Source organism: Callithrix jacchus, chromosome 11, assembly GCF_049354715.1.
Source record: "Callithrix jacchus isolate 240 chromosome 11, calJac240_pri, whole genome shotgun sequence".
In the NCBI taxonomy this organism is placed as follows: domain Eukaryota; kingdom Metazoa; phylum Chordata; class Mammalia; order Primates; family Cebidae; genus Callithrix; species Callithrix jacchus.
The window spans coordinates 61,524,715-61,550,372 of record NC_133512.1 but is presented as its reverse complement, the minus strand read 5'-3'; the positions used below and the strand labels follow the sequence as shown (position 1 = coordinate 61,550,372).

Sequence of the window (25,658 nt, the reverse complement as noted above, 5' to 3'; positions counted from 1 at the left end):
TAGCATTTAGGATGTTTCAGCACTGTGTACAAAATGACTATGGGCTACAGAGAAGTTACATTGAAGGGGTAGTAAGATGTGTTCAGTTAAAAACACGAAACAAAACTGGGCCCCATCCATTGTGAAAGATAGTCCCTCTGCATCCTCAGTGTTAGCTAAGCGAGGCCTTGGTAATTGCCAGGATAAATGCCTGAAGGCCAGCCAGACTCATGTAAAGAGAAGGTGATTTGGGGGATAGAATACTGGGAATGGTCAAGTGTAGTTCAGAGCTCTTGTATAATGGCTTTTCTTTATTTTTATTTATTTTTTGAGACAGAGTCTCACTCTGTTGCCTAGGCTGGATGCAGTGGCACGATCTCGGCTCACTGCAATCTCGTCCTCCCCCGGTTCAAGAGATTCTTGTGCCTCAGCACAAGTAGCTGGGATTACAGCTGTGTGTGCCACCACACCTGGCTAATTTTGGTATTTATTGTAGATACGGAGTTTTACCATGTTGGCCAGGCTAGCTTCAAACTCAGGACCTCATGTGATCTGCCCGTCTCGGCTTCCCACATTGCTTGCGCCCAGTCTAGTCTTTAAGTAATTTGAATTTGGCGAGGCATATCTAATCAGTTTATAAAGATTATTAATGAAGATAGTAGTGACAAATAGGATTTGTTAACCATAAAGATTATTACTGGAAATGTAGTGTTCATGGGATTCTTTTACAAATATTGATACACAAGGGAAGTTTTCTCCCCAAGGCAAAAATATAGAACTCTGATTTTATTGAGAGCATTTTTTTTGGCATTAATAGAATATTTTACTGATAAATAGAATATTTTACTGTAAAATAGAAAATATTACAAAGATCTCTTACAGGGGAAGATATATCAGATGTCATGTAACAGTATAAATATGATATTTTATATTATTTTCCCTGTAGAATTAATGTTTTATAATATACTGAGGAACAGAAAAAGTAACTGATATGAGCTGAACTTATTTATAGAATTAAAACATATATTGGAAGAATCTATATCAAATAATTATAGTTGGAATTAGTCCTACATTACTAATTTCATGAGAAATTCTGCTTTCTTTAGTTAACATAAAGGGGAGTAGATTAAATCACACAAGTTAAAATATATGCTTCATACCAATTGGAAAATCTTTTTCAGGTTCACAGACATGTGTAGCTAAATAGCATTAAAATAATAGGAGAGAGTATTCAATAATTCAAGAGAATGCACGACCAAATATTTTAAACATTTACAACAATATGGCAATAATTTAAGCAAGCAAACACCTGAAAATGGCATTTTGAGGGGATTGAATTCAGCATCAGCAAATAATCAAAATTATAATGGTAGGAGAAACCAAATAGGAAAAAGAAAAGTTAGCAAGTTTGTGCTTTTGTTAGAGAATTAATTAAGCATAGGTTTGTTAAAAATTCTCAGTCCAGCAGTAGTTTATGGCACCTCCAGCAATAGTATTGAATAGAAATGGATCAAGTTTTTGATGCAGTTGGCTGTTTAGAGGCTACACCACTGACAAGTGACCAGATTAGCTATTGCAGGAGGGTTCACTGGGGGCCTTATCTAAAAGTTTCTGTCTGATTACCTTAGGAGAAGTAAGAAAAATCTGTCCCCATCTTAGTTTATTGAAAAATCAGACGAGTTGGGTCAATAACAGTGCAGATTAAATACATTTTCACTTGGGCACTCCTACTACAGTAGAGATGGAGAACTAAGGTCACCAGCTACCTATAAATATGCTTCTATAATCTCAACAAAAATTAAGTTATTCTTTTCAGCCTTTTCTTTCTCTTGCTAAATTATCTTCCTTCACATCTTCCACTGAACAGTTAAAAAATTATCTTTTTGATTCAACTTTGAATCTTTACATATCTTCATATTTCTGTTAAATGAATAATGAAGCTCTAAATTGAACATCAAACTCTAATAGGGACTTATTTGGATTAAATTCTAGAATAGCTTAAAAGTCAATCAGTTTCTTTTAAGATCAAATCCAGGTTACATTATATCATGTTCAGAAATTTTAAATAGTTTATTCACTACAATGAAAAAAAACTGCTTAATTTGAGTGGGGACTGTTTGTCCTAACACACCTTCGACATCAGTTTTTTTTTTTTTAAAGACAAAACTGCACTTAACATTTTCAAGTGTAATGAAGTTACCATGAAAACACTCATATTTTCATATCTTTTCCCCAAAGCAAAGCTTTATTCATCCAAAAGATAAAGGCTTTTGTAATTGCATTTCTGGCCTCTACAGTTAGAATGACTTTAACTTGTCTCATTTATTGATAATTTTATGTGTTGTGATAGATTTGATTCATGTAGAACATTATCCCTACCTCTCTTTTTTCCTGAAATAATATTTGTATATGTCTGTGTTCATGTGTGTGTCTTGTTTTCTGACTCTGAAATGTTTATTATGCCTTAGACAGTTACCCCAGGGAGATTATGTAAAAAAGCCTGGAGATGGTGACTCTTTTTATAGCGACATTCCTCCCGGAGTCAGCACAAACTCAGCATCTAGTTCTAAGAAGAGGTCTGCTTTTCTGTCGCATTTTCAGATTTCTACCTGTTCCATCACACATTATTCCATTAGTCAGAACATTTCATTATTTTGCAGCAGGTTTGATTACTTCTTCCTTCTTTCTTGAATGTTAAAAAGTAGTATCCTTTGTTCTTTGATTACTCTACTTCAAAATGCCATATGCTCAGAACCACTCTTTATACAAATCAGGCCACAAAATCTAAACAAAGCAAACCAACCAATAACTCTGAATCTATATTGAAACCTCAGGGTTTTTTAGTCTTGCTACTTACGGCTTAAGAAACTAAACATAGTATTTAGTAATATTTAAATGGTGAGCTTTATGTCATGTTTGGTAGTCAAAGAAAAAGGTTACTGTCATGCTTCAATAAAAGCAATTGTTAAATAAATTGGTAATATAAGTGCTGCATTGAATATTTTTTAATTTTGTATATCTCAAAGCTAAGCCCGCTATGAAACAAAGATTGCTTCTCTGTGAATCATATATTGAGTATTATGATTTTGCCTTTTTGGGGGGATGATTATTTCTAGACTTTATAAGTTATAATTCAGTTGACAAATTAAGTATGCTTAATTTTGTCCGAGTTTTATAATGGTACGGGTGGGATTAATATCTTATTTATATGCCTTAAATGCTGATGCTATATTCTTATTCTAGCATCTTAAGGTGTATGACACCTTTTAAAATTCTGCATGCTTTGTAACTGCTTAATAAAATAAATAAACAGAATAAATAAATAGTTGGCATGTTTTAGGAAATGAGACCTATATTCACATTGAAAGAAGCAAAAATATTCTTATGGAAGAATCTCTTTATTTAAAGTTGCCAATAAGAGTATAATGGATAGGAAAAAAGGTTTGGTAGCCCTGCTTATGCCTTTGGGCGCATTAGCTACTTTGCAGAATGAAGGGGAAGTTGCTAGTTTATTGAGAGGAAACATGACCTGTTCTGGAGTTCTTTGTAAAGTGGATCATCTGTAAATATTCTGCAGTGGCTCTCAGTCTTTGTAAATGTTAGTTAGCAAGGAGAATAGAAGGAATTAGTGAGACCTGGGAACTCTACTTTATGTGGAACTTTCTTAAGCATGAAGGCTAGTTTTTACTTAGATAATGTAGCTTAAAGCAAAAGTAGAAACACTAGTTGTTGCCAAAGGATTATGGTCCTACAGAAGAATGTTTTTAAAAATGTGTTCTTTTAATTTATGGAGGGCTTGTTGGCTAAGAGAAGAAGACTAGGGATCTACTTGAATTCTCTCATACAAATATTTTCTTGATAGAATATTAAATTTTAAATTACATAGTAAATTAGTGGAGAAATTAATAAGTTCCAGCAGAATTTCTGTTGTTCTTTTCTACAAAATATGAGTCATTCTGTGAGTAGCAAATGAAGTTGAGAAATTCCAGCCTAGGGAATTTATATGGAGTAGTTGTGCTGAGTTCCATTTATTTTCACTCATCAGTAGAAGGCTTCTTTCAAAATAGACATTATTAACAATTAACCAGAATAATATGTGGAAAGAGAGTTTTAAGTATAGTGCTATTTTTCTAAAGTACCTAAAAAAGAGTTTAAAATATCAATTTAAATAATTCCCAGATTTTAGAATAATCTCAGTGGGTTATGATTCTTAAGCAGTTAAGTTATTAAGCCTTCTCTGAAGTATATGTAGCTTGTCAAAATTCTTGTGTGGTACATGGTAGGTTTGTAAATTTTGCTTCTTATAGATAATTTATTTAAAGATGGTAGGTCACAAATAGCAGGAGGGCTTGATGGTGCATGGGCTTTGTGACAGACACTGTCATGATAAACATCTGAGTCAGTTCAGTTATTGAACAATTTGCCAACATGTACTATACTTTTTTGGGCCATATTTGTAGAGAAAAATGCCAATTCTTAGAAAATAATTTTATTACTTAAGAAAATCTAAATAATTATTTGCTAAAGGTTAACCAGGTTCACTTGAGCAAATCTTTATGTAATCTCTTGGAAGTCCATGTTCTCATAATATTTGAATGGAAACCATTGCTTTACAATTAAGAAACATCTATGGTGGGACCCCATTATAACGCTGCTGCTGGGGTTATGCTGAAATACATAGCGAATTTGCGTTGTGGTTGCTGCGTTCTGGGGAATGTAAATTGGCTTGCATTGTGTTTTGATACTTTTCATTTATATACTATTGTAATGGGGTTCCATTGTATTTGACTTTTCTTAAATTGGATGTTGTGTAATTCTGCCTTCTTCATGAAGACTTTCATGTTCTCTTCATTCTTTCATTTCAGATTTTTTCTTTCTTGATTTGTTTTATTTAATGCACAGTAATGCTTAGTTTTGCTTACTGATCTCTGAATATTCATTTGGTTACATTTTTGAACAATATACCAATATTTTCAATTTCAGGTCAAATGGGCTCTCTCATTCTTGGAGTGAAAGGATTCCAGACACAAAACATATTTCAGACATCTGTGAAAATGGGCGACCTCGAAGTAACTCTTGGCAAGGTAGAGGCTGGCATTCTGAATCCGTCTGTCCACACAATCAAGTTCTATATCCTGTGGCCCCTGGTTGTAAAAACTTATTTCTTGAAAGTTCTTTAGCTCTTCTCCCAACAGAGAGGAGAATATGTAGAATGACAGTCTAGTTTTTATCTGGATGGGAAATGATAGGATTTGGTAGCACCAGGACACTAGACACATTTGAGAAAGCTGGACAGGGTGTGACAAACCCAGTGTTCCACGGTGTTGCTCCTTATAAATTATACTCACTTGAAATGCCTCATAATTAGATATAGGGCAATCACTTATTTACATGGAAATCTAGCTCTAAACCATCTTTTTCAGGTAACCTGGGAGGCAACAAAAAGAAAATCAGAGGCAAAAGATTTAGACCTCGGTCTAATTCAACTGAGTAAGTCTGAACCTCTAATGGAAAAAAGCCCTCCAAGGTCCTGTGCAATTAGTGTCAAAAGTAAATTACACAGATAGTCAAAGAACTGTAAACCATGTCTCCGGTCTTGGTTTTGTTTTTTAAATTCTTTTTTGCCCTTTAAAAATTAACCATGGCTTTTCTCTTTTACATAGGCATCTTCGCAACTGTGCCCATGCCAATATTCATTGATAGTGGGGGTCTCACCCTTGCTGCAGGCTTTTTCCTCCAGTCACCTGCCATTGTGGGGTCTTGGTTGTGTATGAAGGGAATTTGATAACATTCCTTTCTTCTCATCATCTGGAATTCAACCATTTCAAAGGGTCACCCTTCCTCTCCCCAATACTCACACAGCCTGTAAGCATCAGGGAAAAATTCCCGTTGTACGAGAGCACAATACTGCTCACGATCTGAAATCACCACTATGAGGTCTTCATGGCTGCAATCTAAGCATTCTCTCAGACTAATGGAATAAGTTTTCCTTTTAAGTTTTCTATCTGAGAACCTTTAAAAGGGCATTTTCCCAAACTTGCTCTTTAACTGAATCATTGTCACTAAAGGCAACATTATCTGTTTTAAATGATAGCAATGTATTTACTTTTTTTTAAGAGGGGTGGGTTTGGAAGTCACATTAAAAGTCATTTATAGGGAAGTAAATAATGTACTTTTTTGTTTGTTTCTCCACTTAAGAAAGTAAAAGAAAAACAAAACCTCCTCAAACCTTTATCTCCCTTCATGGAATAAACCACATCCTTAGTATCCTTTTGGACTGAACTTGCCACCTGATTTTTATTACCCATACTTCTTTTATTCTTCCTAAAAGTTTTCACTTATTTCTCACCGTAGTGATAGTTATTATTTCCAGGATCTCTATTGCTTCTTCATGCCTTAATACTTGGAAAGTCTGAATAGCAGGTATTTGTAAACTGCTTGTCAAAAACTTATGTTAGCTTTTCCATCATATACCCTGCCTTTTTCAGTCCAGGAATAATAACATTGCTCTGAAATTTGGACCTTCCACCTGAATGGTATTGTCTTGTAAGTGGCTTGTCAACGTTTACTAGAGGATACTTTATAGACACAATAGACAATTTCAAGTGATACCATTGCATGGTCCAGAATGGCATCATAGAATTCCATCATAAATAACTAATGTGTTAGAGTTTATCTTATACATTTCCAAAGCTCTTGGATGCTTTAGGGCTCATTGTTGATAAACTCTTCTTGGAATGTTGTTTGGTTTGTTTTGCATGAGGTCACCTAGTAAGAGCTTCTTAACTTATCTTAGTTGCTCACAGGAGTACACATAAAATTGCAAAATGTTCTTTAGAACTTCCTTGTGTACTGTTTAGTGTTATAACAGCATTTCCTATAACAAGGCTTCAAAAACTCCTAAGTTAAAAAAAAAAATCAGCATTATGTTAAAGCTGTAAGTTTAGAACCGAAAGTACATTTGGTGTTTAACAATATTCATACAGTGTTTTTCTAGAGCAGTTACTTATTTTTTTAAATGTTATGTATAATTTTCACTCATATTGTATGATTAAAAGTTGTAATATGATAGATAGCCTTTGAGAAATCTTGCCTATGAGATAATTAAATTATAATATTTAATATGACATTATATAGGATCGTCTTTGTGAGGGAGAATTAAGGCCTTCCTCAGATGTTTCATACTTTTCTGATTTTGGTTACACAACTCATGTTAGTTAAATGGATCCAAGTCTGTGAAGCTGACCACAATTCTCACATACCTTCTTGCACAAGAACTGTCTCTCTCTCTCTCTATATATATATAAATATATCTATATATATTTACACACACACACACACACACACACACATTCTTACAGGGATTCCTGATAGGGAGCGTATCAAGAATTATGTTGGAAAACTTAATACTTTCCATATGTAAGTAATCTCATTTGCTTCTGATAGTATAATATCATTTGTTTGACGGTGTGAGGAGCAGAATGACCACAGACTAATACATCTTTTATTTTTTCAAATAAGGTATTTCAGGTCCATTACTCAGCATTCCCTTTGGTACCTCATTATTCCAAAAGATGATGAAAAATTGGAACACGAATTAAAACATGCACTATAAATGCATGCTCTGCTAATTAAGACAGTAAAATGTCTTCATTTATTGTATTGTTTTTCCAGTCAAAACTTTTGCATCTTCCTCATTGTTGTACATGATGTAAAAAATTTTTTTGGCTTAGACTTTGTATTATATATTGTGTTTTTACAGGAGGGAGCCCCAAGCACCTGAGCCTGGGCACTCCCTCGCCCAGACAGTCCCATCCCAAGGCATAAGCCCAGGGGGCTCTGACAGCCCCCAGACAGGGAGTCTGGATCACAGGTCAGTCTCCACCTGCCCCTTCATTCTGGGCTGCCACTTAATCTCCCTCCAAGTCCTTTCCTTGGCTGAACACAGGGTCATTTGATCTTTGAGCAAGCCCCCATGTTTGCTTGGAGGTGCTCCTGGTCCAGCCAGCACCAGCTAATTTTCCTTTGCCTTTCCATCCTGGAGAGCACAAAGAGCTCCCCTATCCTGTCTAATGCATTTTTTTTTTGCATGTTGCGCTATATGCCAAATCAAGCCACATAGGTAGGTTTACTGCAATGTGATAAAATCCCATCACTCCAGCCACCATGACCTAGAGCTGTTAGGAAGCTCACTGTGAAGACATTTTCATGGGCAGATCCCCAGAAAGAACAAAAAATTGAAAGTTCTTTTCAGTGAAAAACTCTCTGGTGAAGTGATCACAGCCTTCTGAAATGCTCCCTGAAACAAGAAAAAGTCCATCAAGTGCAAGTCAAGCCATGATGTTGCAGCATTCATGGAATAGCTGTGGCACCAGCCCTTTGAGTTTCTAAGACTGTCAGTGAAAGGAACAAATGTCTCCTCCTGGAAGTGGCCGTCTGCCTGTGGGTGACTCAGTTTGCTGTGTGGCTATGTTTCACCTGATTTACAGCTGCATGGGCTTTTTATCCGGTTTTCCCCAGGCCAGAGCATTCACTAGCCTTCATTTGTGGCTGCACTTGCTTTTTGACTTTTTCTTTTTGTTGAGAGTCTCAGTAGAAATCTTTATGCAAGTTTTAATTGGCTATCTGTGAAAGCGCAAGTTGGCAATGATTGCGACTAAAGGCAAAAAAAGTTTGAGTTGTTTCTGAGTCAGAAGATACCATCTTAGCAAAAATGGTCTTATAAGCAGAAAACGCAACTGAACCCTTCTTTCGGAAGGGAATTACATGATGTTATTTTGTATACTACCTTGATTTTGACTAAAAATGAGGGAAAGGGCTGTGGAAAAAATAACCTGATATTTTTATATAACTGGAAATGTAGTCTTAATTTAAACGTATCTATGAACAGCTCAATAACTAAATATGGGGGAAAGAAGCAAAATGTAACAAAAAATAAATAATGTATTTTATAATTTCCCCTGGTTTGTTTACAAATAACTTATGTTTTATAGAGCTTGAATCTTTATTGTCTATAGTATCTCTAGAACTTATTTTTTAAGTGAAAAAAAAAAAACCCCTCCAAATTCTTCCAATACAGAATTTGTTAAATCTACATAATTTTATAAGGGCAAACTCTGAAGGAGTTGTATTTTTGCTTGGCTTCCAGGGTAAAAATGAAAGGAAACTGGGGAAAACCAACAGCTTAGAGGTCCCTCCAATTTTATTACCTTTAAAATTTGCACAGTAATTCTGATGGAAACATTGCCAGATCCATCAGGGAAATGCTAACTAAGGTCATTGTTATTCTCTGGCAGTCACTCACACAATTCATGGTCAGACACTTGGAAGGCAACCTCTAAGGGCTGGTTCCTAATGGAAACATGAGCACTTTATTCTGGAGTGCACAAAGAAGAGAAAGGAACATTGCAGCTGCAACTAAATTACTAAACCCAGCTTCAAGATCGTGGAGGCCTATTTGGACCACATTTTAATGTGCATTGGGGCTCCAAGATCAGAAGAGTGGGACCCTTTCTGCTCCTTACAGAGCCAACTGGAACATACTTTCATGTTGACTCCAGCTTGGGATCCTCTATAGGGAGTAAAATAGTGGCCATGTAAAAGCCTTCTTCTTATATTGGAAAGAGAACTTTGTTTCTTTTAATTGTTCGTAGGGTGTACACACGTATGCCCAAATGCCAGATTGGAACTGCAGCCATGTGAATATTTTCAAATAGCATCATTGTCATTTAAAAACCAAAAAGCCAAATGAGACGTGGCCTGGAAAAAGCCACTTTGGAGGTGGGTGAATGGGACTGCTGACGGTATTGTGATTGAAAGGGAGCTTGTAATTCACTTTGGGAAGCCACTGGAAAAGGCTTTCCCAGAAATGTTGAATACTTTGTAGAATGCCTTGAGCCTTGTTGTAGCTGAGATTATTCTTATGTCATTGTATAGACTGCCTCATAATCACCCAACATCCATTCTGGTTTATTTGCCATGGTCACTTGCATTTGGAGGGTGAAGACATCCTTGCTAAGCTTGTGCTGTGTATTTTCAGATTTTCTATCTTGTTCTGCTTTCTTTGTTCCTTCCATTGCTTTCTGCAGGTATTTAAACCCATGGTTCAAAAGAGACTATAATGTAGCTAAGTGGGTAGAAGATGTGAATAAAAACACTGAAGGACCATACTTTAGGTATTTTATAAATTAATTTTTATATCCTTTTCAAACTCTCCCAGCACATACAAATACTGTAGTGTGACTGGCTCTCTATCTTGTATCTCCCAATACAAGTTCCTGTAGGTGGAAAGGGGTCCTTGTTTATTTGCTGCCTTTTGACTCTGTTTTTAGCTTCGTGAGCAAGTCTGGTTCTTTTCTGAATGTTTTAAACAAAGCCATGTGAAAGGGTTGCCATTTAGTGCATGTCCCTATCACCATCGTAAGCTTTTTAGTAGCTATCTCTTCATTTTACGCTATGTAGTGTTCTTTGGGCATGAAACATACTTTCCACTAATAAAGAAGCACTATTAACATGAACAATTTTGTTTCTAGAATCTAGCAGTTTCATAATGCATTTTTCCTACTTACTACCTAAGAGTGCATAGTGCATACAAAAACTCAAGGAAAAGGGTAAAAAGAAACTAAATGAAATGTGATGGGATTTTACTTGAAGTAGAAACAATAATTTGGTCTAACTGGAAAATTATTGAGATAACATTGACCACATGGGAGTATGTGGAAGTAGGTTTTATTCGTTCAGTATAACCATTTCCTATCAGAGAAAGACTGTGCTGAGAAGTGCTTTACAGATTCTCAACAAAGCATTTAAGGAATTTTTTATGCTAATATAAATGTTGTCATCTAATACTACAAATAGAACAGGAAGCAGCTGGAAATATATTATTGACTCACAAAATAGAAGAATAGTGCTACATTTTAGAAACTATCAAATTTACTCAATTCACTGCAGCTCTGTGTAACATTACATGTCAGAAAGAATTTCCACGAGTTCTTAATGGCATTTTTCACCTTTTATAATATCAAAGTGATTTCCTAGAGGTAAATGTCTACTTTATATCTGACCACTTTGTGGACAGCTAAGGTAAAGGAGAAATATGGACTCAATTACTGCCTCTTCTGAACACAATTTTATAGTAAGCTTTCATGTTACTGATTGCCATGACTTGGGTCAACATTGAACAGATATCAAAATATGCATGTGTTTTTAACTCTCAGCACCCATATAAGGTGGACTTTCTCTTCCAGTGTACCATTTAGTTTAGTTATGTATAGTTTGAGAAAATGATTAGACCTACCTGCCTTTTAATTTGATCCATAACATTTGCATATACCCCAAGGAAAGCATAACTCCTGCTTGCTCACAAAAATATATCCTGCTTTTATACCCCATATTTCCCTTCTGCCCTGTCCCTCTGCTTGTCCCACACTTTCCCACACTGAACCTCATACACATACACTCACATTCAAACATCCCACCCTCATCTGTAGCTCCCAAGATGGCCAACGGCAGGAAGACAGGTAAGATGATTTTGACTGTTACTTGGAATCTTGGCTCACCTGCAGTCCTATTTCTCCTTTCTGTTTTCCTCAGGCTTGTGGGCAGATTGTAATTTGTACCAGCCATGGAACCAAAACAGAATGATTTTGGTTCTGTATGGGTTAGGGCTTTTATTCCCAAACAGATTTAGCATTTTTGCAGTGATAATTTGTGAAATGGTACCCCGGAAGAGTTGGTTCACCTCCCCTGGGTGAGCTGAGTAGTTTATGTGACTCTCAGAGAAAGAGGTCACGTTTCTTAAAATCAGCACCCAGGTCTGCCCAGAAGCCACATGACTAAATGCAATTTGGATGGGGAAATGCTTTAGCACCCCTGATTGCACGTGCAAAACTGCAAGGGCAATTTTAGAGGGTTCCTTTATTTTCTCTTCTAATATGAGGTATTGATTCCTACAGTAGATAGTAAAATTAAGAATTAGTTGTTAAAAATTATATTTATGTTTAAAAGTTAGATAAATTTCTATGGTTATAAATTAACTCTCATTTTTAGGTTAATAAGGATGATAAAACTTGATCAATACAGAATATCTGTGGTGGTGGTAGTGAATAATTGAGATGGCCCAAAATGTTTAACACAGTGATTCTAATGCGAGGGAGAATTTCATCCACTCTGTATCCATGCCAAGCCTCATATAGGAGGCCCAAAGTGCATCCACACCTTGGCTTGTGCTTTGCCAGCTCTAAGCTTAGGTCCAGATCTGCTTCATCTGTGGCCAGGTCATTCAGGATTACCTTTACTGTCAAAACCACTAGTGAGGGCAAAAGTCACCTTATTGTTTTTTTGTAGAGACAGGATTTCGTCGTGTTCCTCAAGCTGGTCGCAAACTTCTGGGCTCAAACAATCCACCTGCCTTGGCCTCCTAGAGTGCCGGGATTACGTCCATATGGTGTTGGCTTTGTGGCAACCTTATCAAAATGCAATCTGCAGCAAACTGGTCCAAAATATAGTCCAGCATTTAAAATATAGTAGCCACACTGCTACAGAGAGCAAGGCAAATGCCTAAAGATACCGAGTGATCAGTGCCTCTACTGTGCCCCCTTATCCAGTTTTGATATGACAGTGGTTGCTCAGATTGTCCTCTGCATGGATTCAGGCCACCAGGAAGGAGCAGATGAGATCAGGGCAAGAGCATTATCTTACCACACCCAGATCCTGGATGCAGTTCTGTTGATAAAAGTGCTTTATAAGCTCTTAGAAGGTATCCTTACTGTTGGGGATTATTCTTTTTTTTTTTTTTTTTTTTTTTTGAGACGGAGTTTCACTCTTGTTACCCAGGCTGGAGTGCAATGGCACAATCTCGGCTCACCGCAACCTCCGCCTCCTGGGTTCAGGCAATTCTCCTGCCTCAGCCTCCCGAGTAGCTGGGATTACAGGCGTGCGCCACCATGCCCAGCTAATTTTTGTATTTTTAGTAGAGACAGGGTTTCACCTTGTTGACCAGGATGGTCTCGATCTCTTGACCTCGTGATCCACCCGCCTCGGCCTCCCAAAGTGCTGGGATTACAGGCTTGAGCCACCGCGCCCGGCCTTGTTGGGAATTATTCTGATGATTACTCACTTCATCAGGGTTTTTGAGTCTGCTTCCATGAATCTATGGAATTGTTGGTGACTCTGAAAGGAAATGAATAATTATAACTATCGTGTATCAAGTGTCTATGATACACCTTTATTCCTCACATCCTAGGGTATAAGCATTCTTATTACCTTTCTGTAGATGGAGGAAACTGAGGTACAAAGAGTAACTCAAGGTGTCACAGCTAGTAAGAGTCAGAACCAGAACTAGAGCCTGGCTCTGAGTCCAAAATCTGTACCTTTTCCATTTCACCTTAATTTAAAGTAGCAGAGTGGATACTAACCACTTTTCTCTTAGTACACTTAACAAATTCTCTGGAACAAGGCTGGGTGCTGTGGCTCATGCCTGTAATCTCAGCACTTTGGGAGGCTGAGGTGGACAGATCACAAGGTCAGGAGATAGAGACCATCCTGGCCAACATGGTGAAACCCTATCTCTACTAAAAATACAAAAATTAGCTGGGCATGGTGGCGTGTGCTTATAATCCCAGCTATCTGGGAGGCTGAGGCAGGAGAATTGCTTGAACCCAGGAGGCGGAGGCTGCAGTCAGCTGAGATCACACCACTGCACTCCAGCCTGGCATCAGAGTGAGACTCTATCCCCAAAATAAAAAAAAATAAATTAAAAACAAAAATTCTCCTGGATCAGCCTACTATAAAATTCACATATGAACACAAGCAAATAAGAGATGGACTTGTGTTCCTCTCCATGTGACTGGCCTGATTTTTAGCCTGTCCTTGGGGGCAGAACTGAACTGAGATTAGCCTTACAGGCATATATACAGAAAGTAATCCCAGGAAGTTTGATGTAGCCCCAAGAGACATCATAATCCATTGGCACACAAACTTACCTTTATTGTATAATTCTAATAGGGCACCCATTATGGTAAGTATCATCTTTAAAAATACAGTAATGGGCCGGGCGGGGTGGCTCACTCCTATAATCTCAGCACTTTGGGAGGTCAAGGCAGGTGGATCATTTGAGGTCAGAGCCCAGCCTGGCAAACATAGTGAGACCCTGTCTCTACTAAAAAGACGAAAATTAGCTGGGCGTAGTGATACACTCCTATAGTCCCAGCTACTTGGGAGGCTAATGCAGGAGAATTGCTTGAACCCAGGAGACAGAGGCTGCAGTGAGCCGAGGTCATACCAAACTGCACTTCAGACTGGGTGACAGAGTGAGACTCCATCTTAAAAAGTAAAATTAAATTAAAATAAAATGCAGTAATAATAATGGTTTATCTGTATCCAGTGATGCACTTTACTTTTTAAGTGAATGGGCCAGGCTGATGCCTAGCTTTAAGTGAAAGCCAGTTTGGAACTGCCAGGCAGGTAGTCAATCAAGGTCAGAAAAGAGCCTGGAAATGGTTTTGAATAAATGTCTTCCTTAGACATTTGTGTGAAATTTTGAGTTTATTTTTCCTAAAGTGTTTTACCATACCTTGTTCTTTACTCCTGTTTTGACTCCTGCTCTGGTGCTCTCCATCCTCCCAAGATAATCACTTTTATGCTGTCACATACCATGCGGCCTCCAGGACCCTTTCGCCTACTAAAACTTTCCTGTTCAGCTTCTGTTCTTCCTCTGAGGGTCCAAGGTGTCAATTAATTAGCATGTTATTTTAAGAAGTAGTATATGTGCAATTTCTTTGGGGTTCTGGAGAAAACCTCCTGTTTTTGTTCTAAATTGGCTTTGCCCATGGAAAGATATTTGAGAGGAAGACTGGACCTTCAGCATCCCTCATTGGAGTGGCTTTGTACATGTACCAGGCTGGCCATCTGGACCATGGCCAAGTTATAGCTGGAATGACTGTGAAGCTAAAAGCTAATGGCTAATGCTGTGGGTGCACCTGCTGCAGCAGATTAAAAAGATGCCCCATTTTGCATGATCCCCTAAAGTAAACAAGATTTAATTATTTGTTTGTGTACCTTGCTAGCTTTCCTGAACTTGGATATTTTATCAGTAGTGATTAGGCTAAAAAGCTGATGCCAGATTACTAGTCCTCATTTTAGAAAGGTGTATTTAGATATCTAAATGCAGAAGTTTGCCATCATCTTACATGTACCAAATTTGTTTTTTTTAAGATCACAGTCCTATTTAAAATGTTCTTTCTAAAATAATTTCTCAATTAGAAAAATAAGAAGTAGAACATTGCTTTAATAGAATTTCAGAGAATTGGAAGTACTAGTGTAAGTTACACCTATCCGCTTAGCAATAGAGAGCGTTAACATAGGAGAAATCAAACAGTTGCTGTGGTCTAAGCATTCATGCAAAGGAGTGGTCCTGACCAGTTTTCAAAAATAGGAGTTACAGATTAAAAGTGAATTGCACCACTTCAATTCTTAAAATTCTTCATTCTTAAAATCTATCAAGAATGTTTGCTACTATCTTATGGTATGTAGGAAAAATTATTTTCAAACTTTAGCTTGAATTCAGTGTCCATAAAATGGTAATTAGTATGAAAACTATGGCAGGACCAGAGCAAAGGATATGATATGCATGCAAACCAAAATTTAAAACAAGGGAGGAAAAAAGACATCTTTATGCCATTGAATGCAGTGTAGACAATAGATCTTGACCTACCCAGTGCTGCCCCTGCCCTCCACCAACATTCCCAGGCTGGGTCAGTCACAGCAGATGAGGTATATTCCACTGAAATAAATACTTGTGCTATAATGCGGCAGTGTAACCAGTTCAGTGATGCGGGTTTTATCCACCCTGCACCAGGGAATAAGGAGCAGTGGATGTGTAGTGGTAACATTTGTGAATGGAGTAGCTACAACAGTTGTCACGTCTGCTTTTCATTGATATGAGTAGACATTTTTTACTCAGCTTTCTTTTTTCACTTTAAAGACAAATTAGCAATAGGTATGGGCTAGTCTAGTATGTTCAACTTAGTCTCAAATTACCACTACACATGCAAAATCAATCATGTACAGCATAATACACCAACAGCTTACATATAAATGCTGATTGTAGGGACTAATTAGACCATTTTTGTATGTCATCATCAGACTTTGTTTGGCTGGAACTCTGCACTCCTTACTGCTTGCATGTTTACTAATTTATTATTAAAACCCCTGTATTTGCCTTTGTTCCTTCACAACTAACACACTGGCCTCTGAATGCATGAGTGTTGTGTAAACTGGTGTGTGATTTAGCAACCAATAAATATATCAAGTGTAATGGATTTTAAGATCTTAAGGTAGAATTATTGCACCTAAACATTTTTACATTAAGTGGTAAAAATAAGGCACAATATTAATATTTTATACACTTAATTTGTCATTATAAACTCTTAGAATAATTTTATCCCTTGTCCATTTTAGCTTTTATCTATTCCATAGGACACATTTTTAGTGGCTTGTAGTTGAAAAGTATCATTCTGTGTACTAACATTTAATCCATTGCAGTCATGAAATCAGGAAAATAAAATTGCATCATTTCAGTATTGAGAATGTCACAGTGTCTTCCAGTAGTTAAATCTTTGCAGTAGTGGCATTTGGAAGTTAGAAGTCAGATGGTTTGTTCTGAACCCACTTTTCAGATATTTGAAAAATGTTACTCAATCACATGATATTTATTTCACGTTCTCAATATCTCAGGACTTTATCTCCTGCCAAGTCTCCTTCTTCATCAACTGGGTCTATTGCCTCCAGCAGAAAATACCCTTACCCAATGCCTCCACTTCCTGATGAGGAGAAAAAAGTGAACCGACAAAGTGCCAGGGTATGTGGAAACCTCTTCCATGTGCTTACATGTTCAGTCATTATCATTTATTTATGAGTTTATATTTTAAGAGAGAGAGAGTCATTTTTCTACCTTTATATCTAAGAAAATAAAAAATAACAAACTTGAAAATAAGGAGATTCTTGGGGCTTTGGGCTTCAGATTTTTATGTGCAAATTAGTTTAATCTGCATTGATATAGTCTAGATGTATTTTGTATAATTGCTGTATATTTATATATTATTGTAGCTAATATATTAAAACCTAGAATAAACAAAACAGTGTATTTTGATATGTCACCTTTTACATTTTAATGACACTGCCAGTCTGTCTCACAACATTGCTAAAACATATCAGTGTATGGTATTTGAGATACAGTGGAGTTTAGAGAGACAGACTGACCCTCAGAGACTTAAGTGAAGGACATAACCACGGAATAATTACCTTTATTGATGTCCAGGCTCTGCTGTGGTCATTTACGCTATAATGTTGATCTCAGAAATAATAGCAAATAAATAAATAAATAAAGCTTATAAGCCTCGGCATCTTTAGCTGCTGGTAGGTCTTGGGATCTTAGACCTTTTGGAACCTCTTTGATTCCAAATATAAATTATGTGGTTCAAATTAAATGTGGATCATTCAAATTTTAATTTGATTAACTCAGAGTCAGTAAGAAGACACAAATAATTAAAAGCTGTTTCAATCACTATAATAAAAAAGTCTTTAAAAACTACCAGCGGTGTTTTGTTGTTCAATAAATTACTATTATATGTTAATATGAGAAATGGTAAAAGATAAAACAATTCGGATTCCCAGCATTCAGCTTTTTAAGTTAATGAAAGACTTCTTGATTGCTATCTAGTTGTTCACGATGTGATGTGTGATAATGAAATCTGAGACAGATGTTGTTCCTGCCCTCCTCCAAGAATTCTCTAAGTGTAGCACCCCACTTTTTTCCTCCTAAATTGTCTGTATCCCTCTTTTGCTCCAGCAAGTTGGGGACATTCTCTCTCAGCTGTTGTCATGTCAGAGTTTGTGTTATTGGAGATGTTACCACACAAGAGCCTGCAAAAATGATAGCTCCCTAGAAAAAAATGTCAGAGGTTTTCTGTCATGGCTGCACAAAGGAATTATCAGGAAAGCTTTTAAAATATTCTGATGTCTGAGTTCCACCCAGAGAGATTTTGATTTAGTTGGTCTGGTGAGTTGCCTGGGAAATGGAATTTTGGAAACCTCCCCAGATTATTGTAATGTGCAGATGAAGTTGAGAACCACTGCTCTAGCTGGCTGTCTCAGAATCCTGGGCATGTGTAGCTTAAAAAATAATATTTTAAATTCTTTTATTCATTTGAGGCACAATATTTACTTTATTCAAAATGTTTAGGAACATTAAATGAGGATGTGATGGTTTTTGTATCAGATAGCTGTTGTTAAAAAGATTGAGACACAGGTTTCAGAAGGAGAGAACTAAAAGTTGGAGTTTTTATTCTATCCATTTATTAGACTTTGCAAGAGTGTGCATCCACAATCACATACATATGGATGGAATCACTGAATCTTTTTCATCTTCTACTCAGAATACACCTGCTGCCTGCTTTTACAATGCGCAATTTTGCTCTTCTCTGTTGTGCAGCTATGGGAGACATCCATTTAAGATCAACTGTTTACATGTGATACATCGAAACTGTTTACTTCAACTTTTATAGAATCCCAGGCTCATGGAATCACTAAAAGTCTATCTGCTCTTCAGACTATATGAAGACCCTCTGAGATGCTACAGAGGAGAGGAAGCCGAGTCTCACGTCTGGTTACCATTTTCTTTTTGTCATTGGCTTGGATTTAACTGAACCATGAAAAGAACTACTGAAATGTTACACTATTACATGGAACAATAAAGGTACTGGTATGTTAATGGATAATCCGCATGACAGATAATATGTAGAAATATTCATAAAATTAACTCACATGACCCAAAATGTAGCAAGTTTCCTAAGGGACAATAGTGGATTCAGAACTTGACGTTCTGAAGCACATCCTCATTGTAAACAGTAATGCTATATGCATGAAGCTTCTGTTTATTGTTTTCTATATTTAAGGAAACAACATCCCATAATAGAAACGAGCATGCAGGGCTAAGGCATATAGGATTTTTCTGCCGGACTTTAAAGCTTTGAGAGACCAATATCCCATAGGCTAATTTTAAACATGTATTTTTATTTTTGTTTTGTTTTTTACTTTTCATATTTATATTAGCATACAAGGACAATTGTATATATGTAACATTTTTAAAAATTTTAAAAAAGCAGCTGTTACACACAAGTGTATTTTGCCAAATGCCTAAAAATTCAGTCACAATCACATCATCCTCATCTATTCAGTGATCTTCAAAGACTATAAGCAGGTGATTGTTGTAAATACAGTGGTCAATACCTTAAATGTGTCTCTCCATAATTGGTATTTGTCCAAAACATGAAATCACACTTCCTTGATGACAGTGGTTTTCTGTCATGGCTGCCTTTAAACTGTGCACAGTCTGGAGGCAGTTAAGTAATTGAGTGAGAGAACAAAATGCCCAGCAAAACTTCTGGCCTCCACAGTTTGCTGATGCAGGAGCCCACTCTGCTGCTGATGGGCTGTTCCCTGGAAATCATCCATCTTATCCATCCCTCCCATCTCATCCCAGTGAGCCAGTCCCTCAGCATTGTGTCCTGCTGAGATTAAGCAAGTGCACCAAAGACACGTGAGACCACATACTGCCAGTGAGCTGGTAGCTTCTGACTTGCCAATACTCTAACTCTCTGTGGCCTGAAGTTTTGTTCCTTCACAAAATGTTAGTCACTCATATCTGTGAAATGAATGAGTTAAGAAAAACAACTCTGACACTGTTGATTAAGGATATCTGTCATCACTGGGATGTGAGTCCCAACAAGTCATTATGTACTAATTGAAGCAAGATGATAGAAGATTCTACTGTCTGAGCTGGGCAGCCTCACCGTTCATAAAGGGTTAAATTAGATCTAAACCACAGAAATGCAGCAACTAAGAAGCTACTCTAACAGCTGGTAGGGGGAAAGAATCTGATGCTTTGAACCATATATGTTTTAATCCATGGGAAAATAAGAGTCTATGTTAAAAGTCCCTTCTTTAAAACCAAAGTTCGATAGCTGTTATAATGCAGATCTGTCATTCCAAAACAAAGCTAGCTACCCTAATGAGGCTGAAAGTTGATGCACTCAGTCACATGGTCTGCTCTGAAGTATACTTCTGATTTCCTCATTTTCTGTGCATTCTTAAGAGGAATAGAATCTGCAGACAGGGTTTCAGAAAAACTCTTTAAATTTGATCCTCTCCCATAGTATCCATGGACAAAATCCATCTCATGTTCATATGTAATCAAACTGATTACATATGATTACATATGATGCCCAAACTGAAGGGCTGAGTTAGAAGGCAGCAGTTTATATTGTGTGTTTATGTCTTCCATAATGGACCTCTCTTCTGAAAGTCTTTGAAATGTTTGGAAAGCAATTTAATGATCCAAAATTACATATTGTAAAACAGCATCTTTCATTACAGGAAGATTTGGGTGAGTGTTGGGTAGTGTTGCCACATAGCTCAAGCAAAGGACAGAAGGACAGACAGATTGAAAGATGTAGCAAATAAAGTGATTTTTTTGCCAAGATCACTGTCACGTGCACTGAATGTTTTTTGGTATTGAGTGTATAAAAGGCTAATGCTATAAGGTTTATTTTGACTATAAAAGAGTTTATAGATTTGAATGTAAGGTGCCTCATGTAAATATGCTTCCTAGTTACAGTTACACGCTCTAATTTGAAAGAATCCACAAATGGCTTGCTGAGAAGTTAACACATCTCTGTCTATCATCCATCCGTTTGTCTTCCCTCACCTAAGTTATTTTTACATGAAGTTATTGTTTCTAATGAAAATCATTATCATGTGCCTTTTCGGAGACATGGTTGCTCTGCAGGCATATCATTTGTAATTGCCCTCCTTGGTAATAACCTTCCTGTGAAACAGAATGAAACTTTTTCTATTTGTAGAGATTATGATTTTAGGTATACAGTAACTTTAATGTTCCATTTTTGGAATCTACTCTATCTCCCATGTTTAAACATTCTTAGAGCCATTTGTCGGATTCACTGACAAATTTATAGTCTCAAGGGATAGTTTTAAGAAGTATCTATATCTGTACTTATGGTTGGGGTTCTAGAGGCATTACATCTAAATACTTATGACTTTTCATCCAATGAGGTAGGTAGAATGTGAACCCGTAGCATTAAATATACAAGCACAGCATTGTTTCTTTTTAAATATCTATTTTGGAAGAAACTTTGAGGTTATATAACAGTTTATATCATGTAAGTATTATTTATATTTCACAGTCCACTACAGAATCATTGCTAAGCAGAAGAGAGCAGTTATTTGGCCTTTATGTTCCATTGTATGCCTTTCCCCCCTCTTTCTAAGGTTTTATGCATTGATAAGATTACAGACTGGCACCCTGCTGCCTGAGATGTTCCATTTATCCATAGTCATTGCAGTGCAGTAAACCCTGATTTAAAGGAACATTTAAATCAGTAAGTGACACTCCAGTAAATGTCAACAGGAAGGTGCGGGATAGCAGAGAGTCCTTAAGAATGGACTAGCCACATGAACTGTCCTCTGCATCCAGCCACTTTTCATTTACATGGGAAGTGGCATGGTCCTCTGAACTCTGCAGGCTGGAAATGATCCCCAGGGCACATGCAATCTGTGGAAAGGAATAAATCAGTACTTATCAGACAGTGCAACATGGTGAGGGCTTTCAATTTGCTGTGGTTGCTGTATTTTTAACAAGAAACCAGGAGTCTCGATTAGGAATAACCTATTATTAGAGTTGTTCCTTTAAAAAATGGCGAATAAAGCAAATGTGGACTTAAAATGCCAACTTATTTTTCACTTTGATATTGGTGCTTAAGTGATGCCACAGTTTCTGTCTCTTCCCTCTTGCTTTAAAAAGGATTTTACAGTTGTGTTTGTATATAAGGTCAGTCCAACATAGAATTTCTGAAAGTAACATTAATAGGGTTTCTAAAAGGAGTTGTCAGAAAGATAAAATTGGATATTCTGTGCACTTTCAGAGAATGACTGTTTGAATTTCATGGCAGGCTTACATTTCTTTTCTGTGATTCTCTTGCTTATCTGCATAATTTAATCCTGTGTATTGTCCCAGATCTCTTGTGGCTACTTTACCTGTTACCTTTTTTGGGATTTTGTTCTTTATGTTTTACAGTTACCTTTGGACCAGAAGATATATAGTATTTCTATTCACTTTTTTTCAGTGTTTTAAAATCAGGTTCGTTCGTTATTCATTTTATCCATTCATTTCCTATTGTCATGTAGTTCTATTTTACATATATATATATAACTTTAAATATTTCCTTATGTTATTCAACATGATAATAAATCCTTATTTAAGAAAAGACTATTTTACTTTATTTTATTTAAAGGAAAGGGAATTTATTGACAGGATATTGAGTAGCTTGTAGAGTGTATGGGAAGAGGAGAGCCAAGTTAACAACTGGCAGGAGAGAGAGGGACGAGACAGCTGCTGGCACAGTGTGATAGGACACATCTGGCTGCTGCCACTGAATGCCCACATGGGCGGCATATTGTAAATATCACCCTACCAGTTGGTAAGTTGGCATGAATTTTCCATGAAATGCTCTGACTCCCATTTGCAGCATCATATCTACTTTTTATGTTCTTAATTATATTTTTCCTTTCATTTTTATGTTTTTTTCCTAAAACTGCCACCTAAATACCTTTCCACGCTGTTAAGTGTATGGAGTCAAGATAAATTTCTCATTCTTGCTGGTGTAGTTTAAGATGTATAAGAAGCAGACATTTCTATGGAATAGGGATTAATTTGGGGCTCAAATGTTTTTTTGTTTTTGTTTTTGTTTTTGTTTTTCCTCCTGAGATGTTTTTTTGAATGGATAAGACTACTCTGGTTTTGGATGCAGCAACTTTTCTCATGGCATGGAAGACTATGGACTTTGACAGTTTCCCGTTGATAGTATAATATAATGAGGGGCCTAGTCTGCTCTTGTAAAAATTGGCTGAGCAGCAGCAGTCCATCCCAACTGTGTGTGAGTAGCCCAGCTGTTAAAAATACACCTGTTGGGAATTCTTGGCACATGCTTGTAGCATATGCTCTGTGGGGGAGATGCTTTTAATTCCAAGAGGAGCTTTTCTACCGCATCTGCAGATGCAGAGCAAAGATGCAGCAGGACTTTAGAAAACAGGACAGTGTTTCTACTTTTTATTCATTGCTTTGTTAGTCCTTCAGATGGAGCATCTTCTGGTTGTAAGCAGAAAAAACAAAACATTCAAAACCAAAAACCTGTCTAACTAGTACTTTTGTTCTTTATTTCTATGGTCTGACAAACAGTAAGCATTCTCACAGTGAGATTTTGAGGGATGCTTCCAGAACAGTTCTGCTTCCCAAGTAGCTCCCCCTTCAGTAGCTGTGCAGCCCTTTCTTCCTGACTAGGAACTTTCTCTGTTGTGGATGTCAGTTCCTTTGGCCAAGTTGTCACTCAGGAGAACCCTAAGATGCCCTAGGGAGTAAAGGTGATAGGCATCTTTATCTTCACCCACTGGCACACTAGCAGCTTATTCAACTTAGGAGTCCAAAGAATGTGAATTTCAAGATGGGGAGGAGATAAGAAGCAGTGAACTTTGGGAGACTATGGGGCATTTAGTCCTGGCATAGACAGATTGGAAATCCACAGGAAGATTCCTGAAGCCATATGTGCAGGAGAGCACACATTGTCACTAAGGGTGTGGTGGGAAGAGAGATGCTGGATGCCTAAGACAGACATGCTTGGCAATTTAGTGTTGGTTCTCTGAATACTTTGTGGTCCAGTCCATGATAGATTGGTCACTCCTGCCTGATGCATCCCTGTTACATTGTTCATAGAACCTGTATCATACGGGGAGGCTTCAAGGCTGGCAGGCTTTTGATCAGGTAATCATCATTTCCATGTTTTTAAGTATCCTTGAAATCAGTACCACCCAATATGTGTGTTTTTGGTTTTGTTTTACAGAAAGGCATACAATGAGACTAAAATTAATGCACATACAGAATCATCAATAAAGTTTCAAAGAGTTTATGAAGAAAAGGTATTTTTCTTTCTTGTAATACATATATACATAATATGCTGATCTACATTCATTTTAGAGTTTAGCCTCTTATTTTATGAATTTTCAGGCTGCGATTTGTGTTGGATGGTTAAGCTCTAAAATAATGCAAATAGCCCCAATCTTTAAATGTAGTGGTGCTAAGTTGTACAAGGTAACACAATGCAGAAACAGCTGATATGAATTAATTCTTAGTAATAATACAAAAGTTCCTGCTAAACTATACATGTGTATCACTGCCTGATTAGAAACCCCACTTTTCTTTTTCAATCCAGCACAAAATCAAACTCTGATTCTACAACCAGTCTTTTTAAAGGGCAAAAATGACCCAACACCTTTGTTTTGTATGGAAAAACTTTACTTTTTTTTTACACTAACTGCAAAAGTGCTTTAAAAAAGGTATATTCAGGATAACTAAGCATGTACTCCTTTTTTAACTTGCTGGAAGACTTGCCCCTCCCCAGCACCTGCAAAATACTTCTTTGAGAAACTGGGTGTTCTACCTAAACATAGTAGCTTACATGTTAGCCAGCAGTAGGTCAGCACTAGTGTTTTCCACGTTTATCACCTTTGGCAGGTGATGTCCATCTACAGATTGTGGAAGCCACCCCATGGGGAGCTGTTAATAGCAGCATGGTTTCACCTTTGGTAATCAGGTAATCATGTGTATATACTTATATTTGCATTATTTCAACACTTCTCTGCCACTCTGCACTTCAGGTTTGTTAAGCTATTTTAATAATTACTGGGGTTCTGGCAAACACCAATGGGAATGTATATGGCAACTGCTTTCCTGAGCAAGTGTGATTTGTTTTATGGCTGTTCAAGTTATAATTGTTCTTACATTGTAGGTAAACAAAATCTTGATGTTTTTAAAGGTCACTGTAACTTAAGGTTCAAATTTCTGGCACAGTTTTATTAGTATTCACTTCTGAAGCTAATAAGATATCCCGGTTTTCTATGTTACTCTCATTGTAACATCAGTAAAGTGACTTTCAATAAAAGATTTATGTTATTTTGATGCATGGCTCTTTTCTCTTTTTTTCTCCCATTTTCTCTTTCAGAAGCTTTGTTAGGGGTACAGTCAAGGGATTATTACTTTTCTGTTCACCAGTGTCCCGGAAGGGATGACTAACATGATGAGAAATACCCTTTAGCAAAGCCTGAGTGCTCGACTTATTGCAGTTTCCTCATCCGGGGGGCAGTAGTTTACTTATTTATCTATTTGCCTCTCCTCATAAGCATGTCCTCCCTCACCCTAATGAGGATCAATTTCCTACATCCTAGCCTGTGGACCAGGCAGTGTGTTCAATAAACTTGCAGAGTTTGTGAAGAAAAGGTATTTTCCTTTCTTGTAATATATGTTACATATATATTACCTATATATAAGTGATATATATATATATTTACTAAGGTGATCTGCATCACCTTAGGGCTTAGCCTCTTATTTTATGAGTAAGTTCACCTGTGCTGGATTCTAAAGCACTGAGCCTGGGATGGGCTCAGTTTAGGTTCATGAGTTCATTGCCTAAAAACTGTTCCATCGTGGCCTTTTCATCTTCCAGGCAGCCATTTTACTTACCAGTCATTATTCTGGCATTTGTAGGGTCCTTGCC

At 37.1% G+C, this 25,658-nt stretch overlaps 1 protein-coding gene across 37 annotated transcripts in view; it reads left to right on the top strand.

Annotated features, from left to right (window-relative positions):
• The window catches only part of ADAM22 (ADAM metallopeptidase domain 22), a 279,921-nt gene extending 254,860 nt beyond the window's left edge, over positions 1–25,061 (top strand). For 4 of the 37 annotated variants that reach the window (XM_054237345.2, XM_017975383.5, XM_078342929.1 and 1 more), the window contains 4 exons: positions 4,963–5,063; positions 5,403–5,469; positions 16,714–16,837; positions 18,470–25,061. In XM_054237345.2, the coding sequence (XP_054093320.2) occupies positions 4,963–5,063; positions 5,403–5,469; positions 16,714–16,837; positions 18,470–18,490 (313 nt within the window). In that variant the 3' untranslated portion in view covers positions 18,491–25,061. Of the gene's footprint in view, positions 1–2,447; positions 2,643–4,962; positions 5,064–5,402; positions 5,470–5,642; positions 7,594–7,741; positions 7,853–10,067; positions 10,155–11,468; positions 11,499–16,713; positions 16,838–18,469 lie in introns of those variants that run through there. The other 33 variants (XM_078342924.1, XM_054237338.2, XM_009002522.5 and 30 more) reach the window with 18 other exon arrangements.
• Positions 25,062–25,658: the final 597 nt, after the last annotated feature.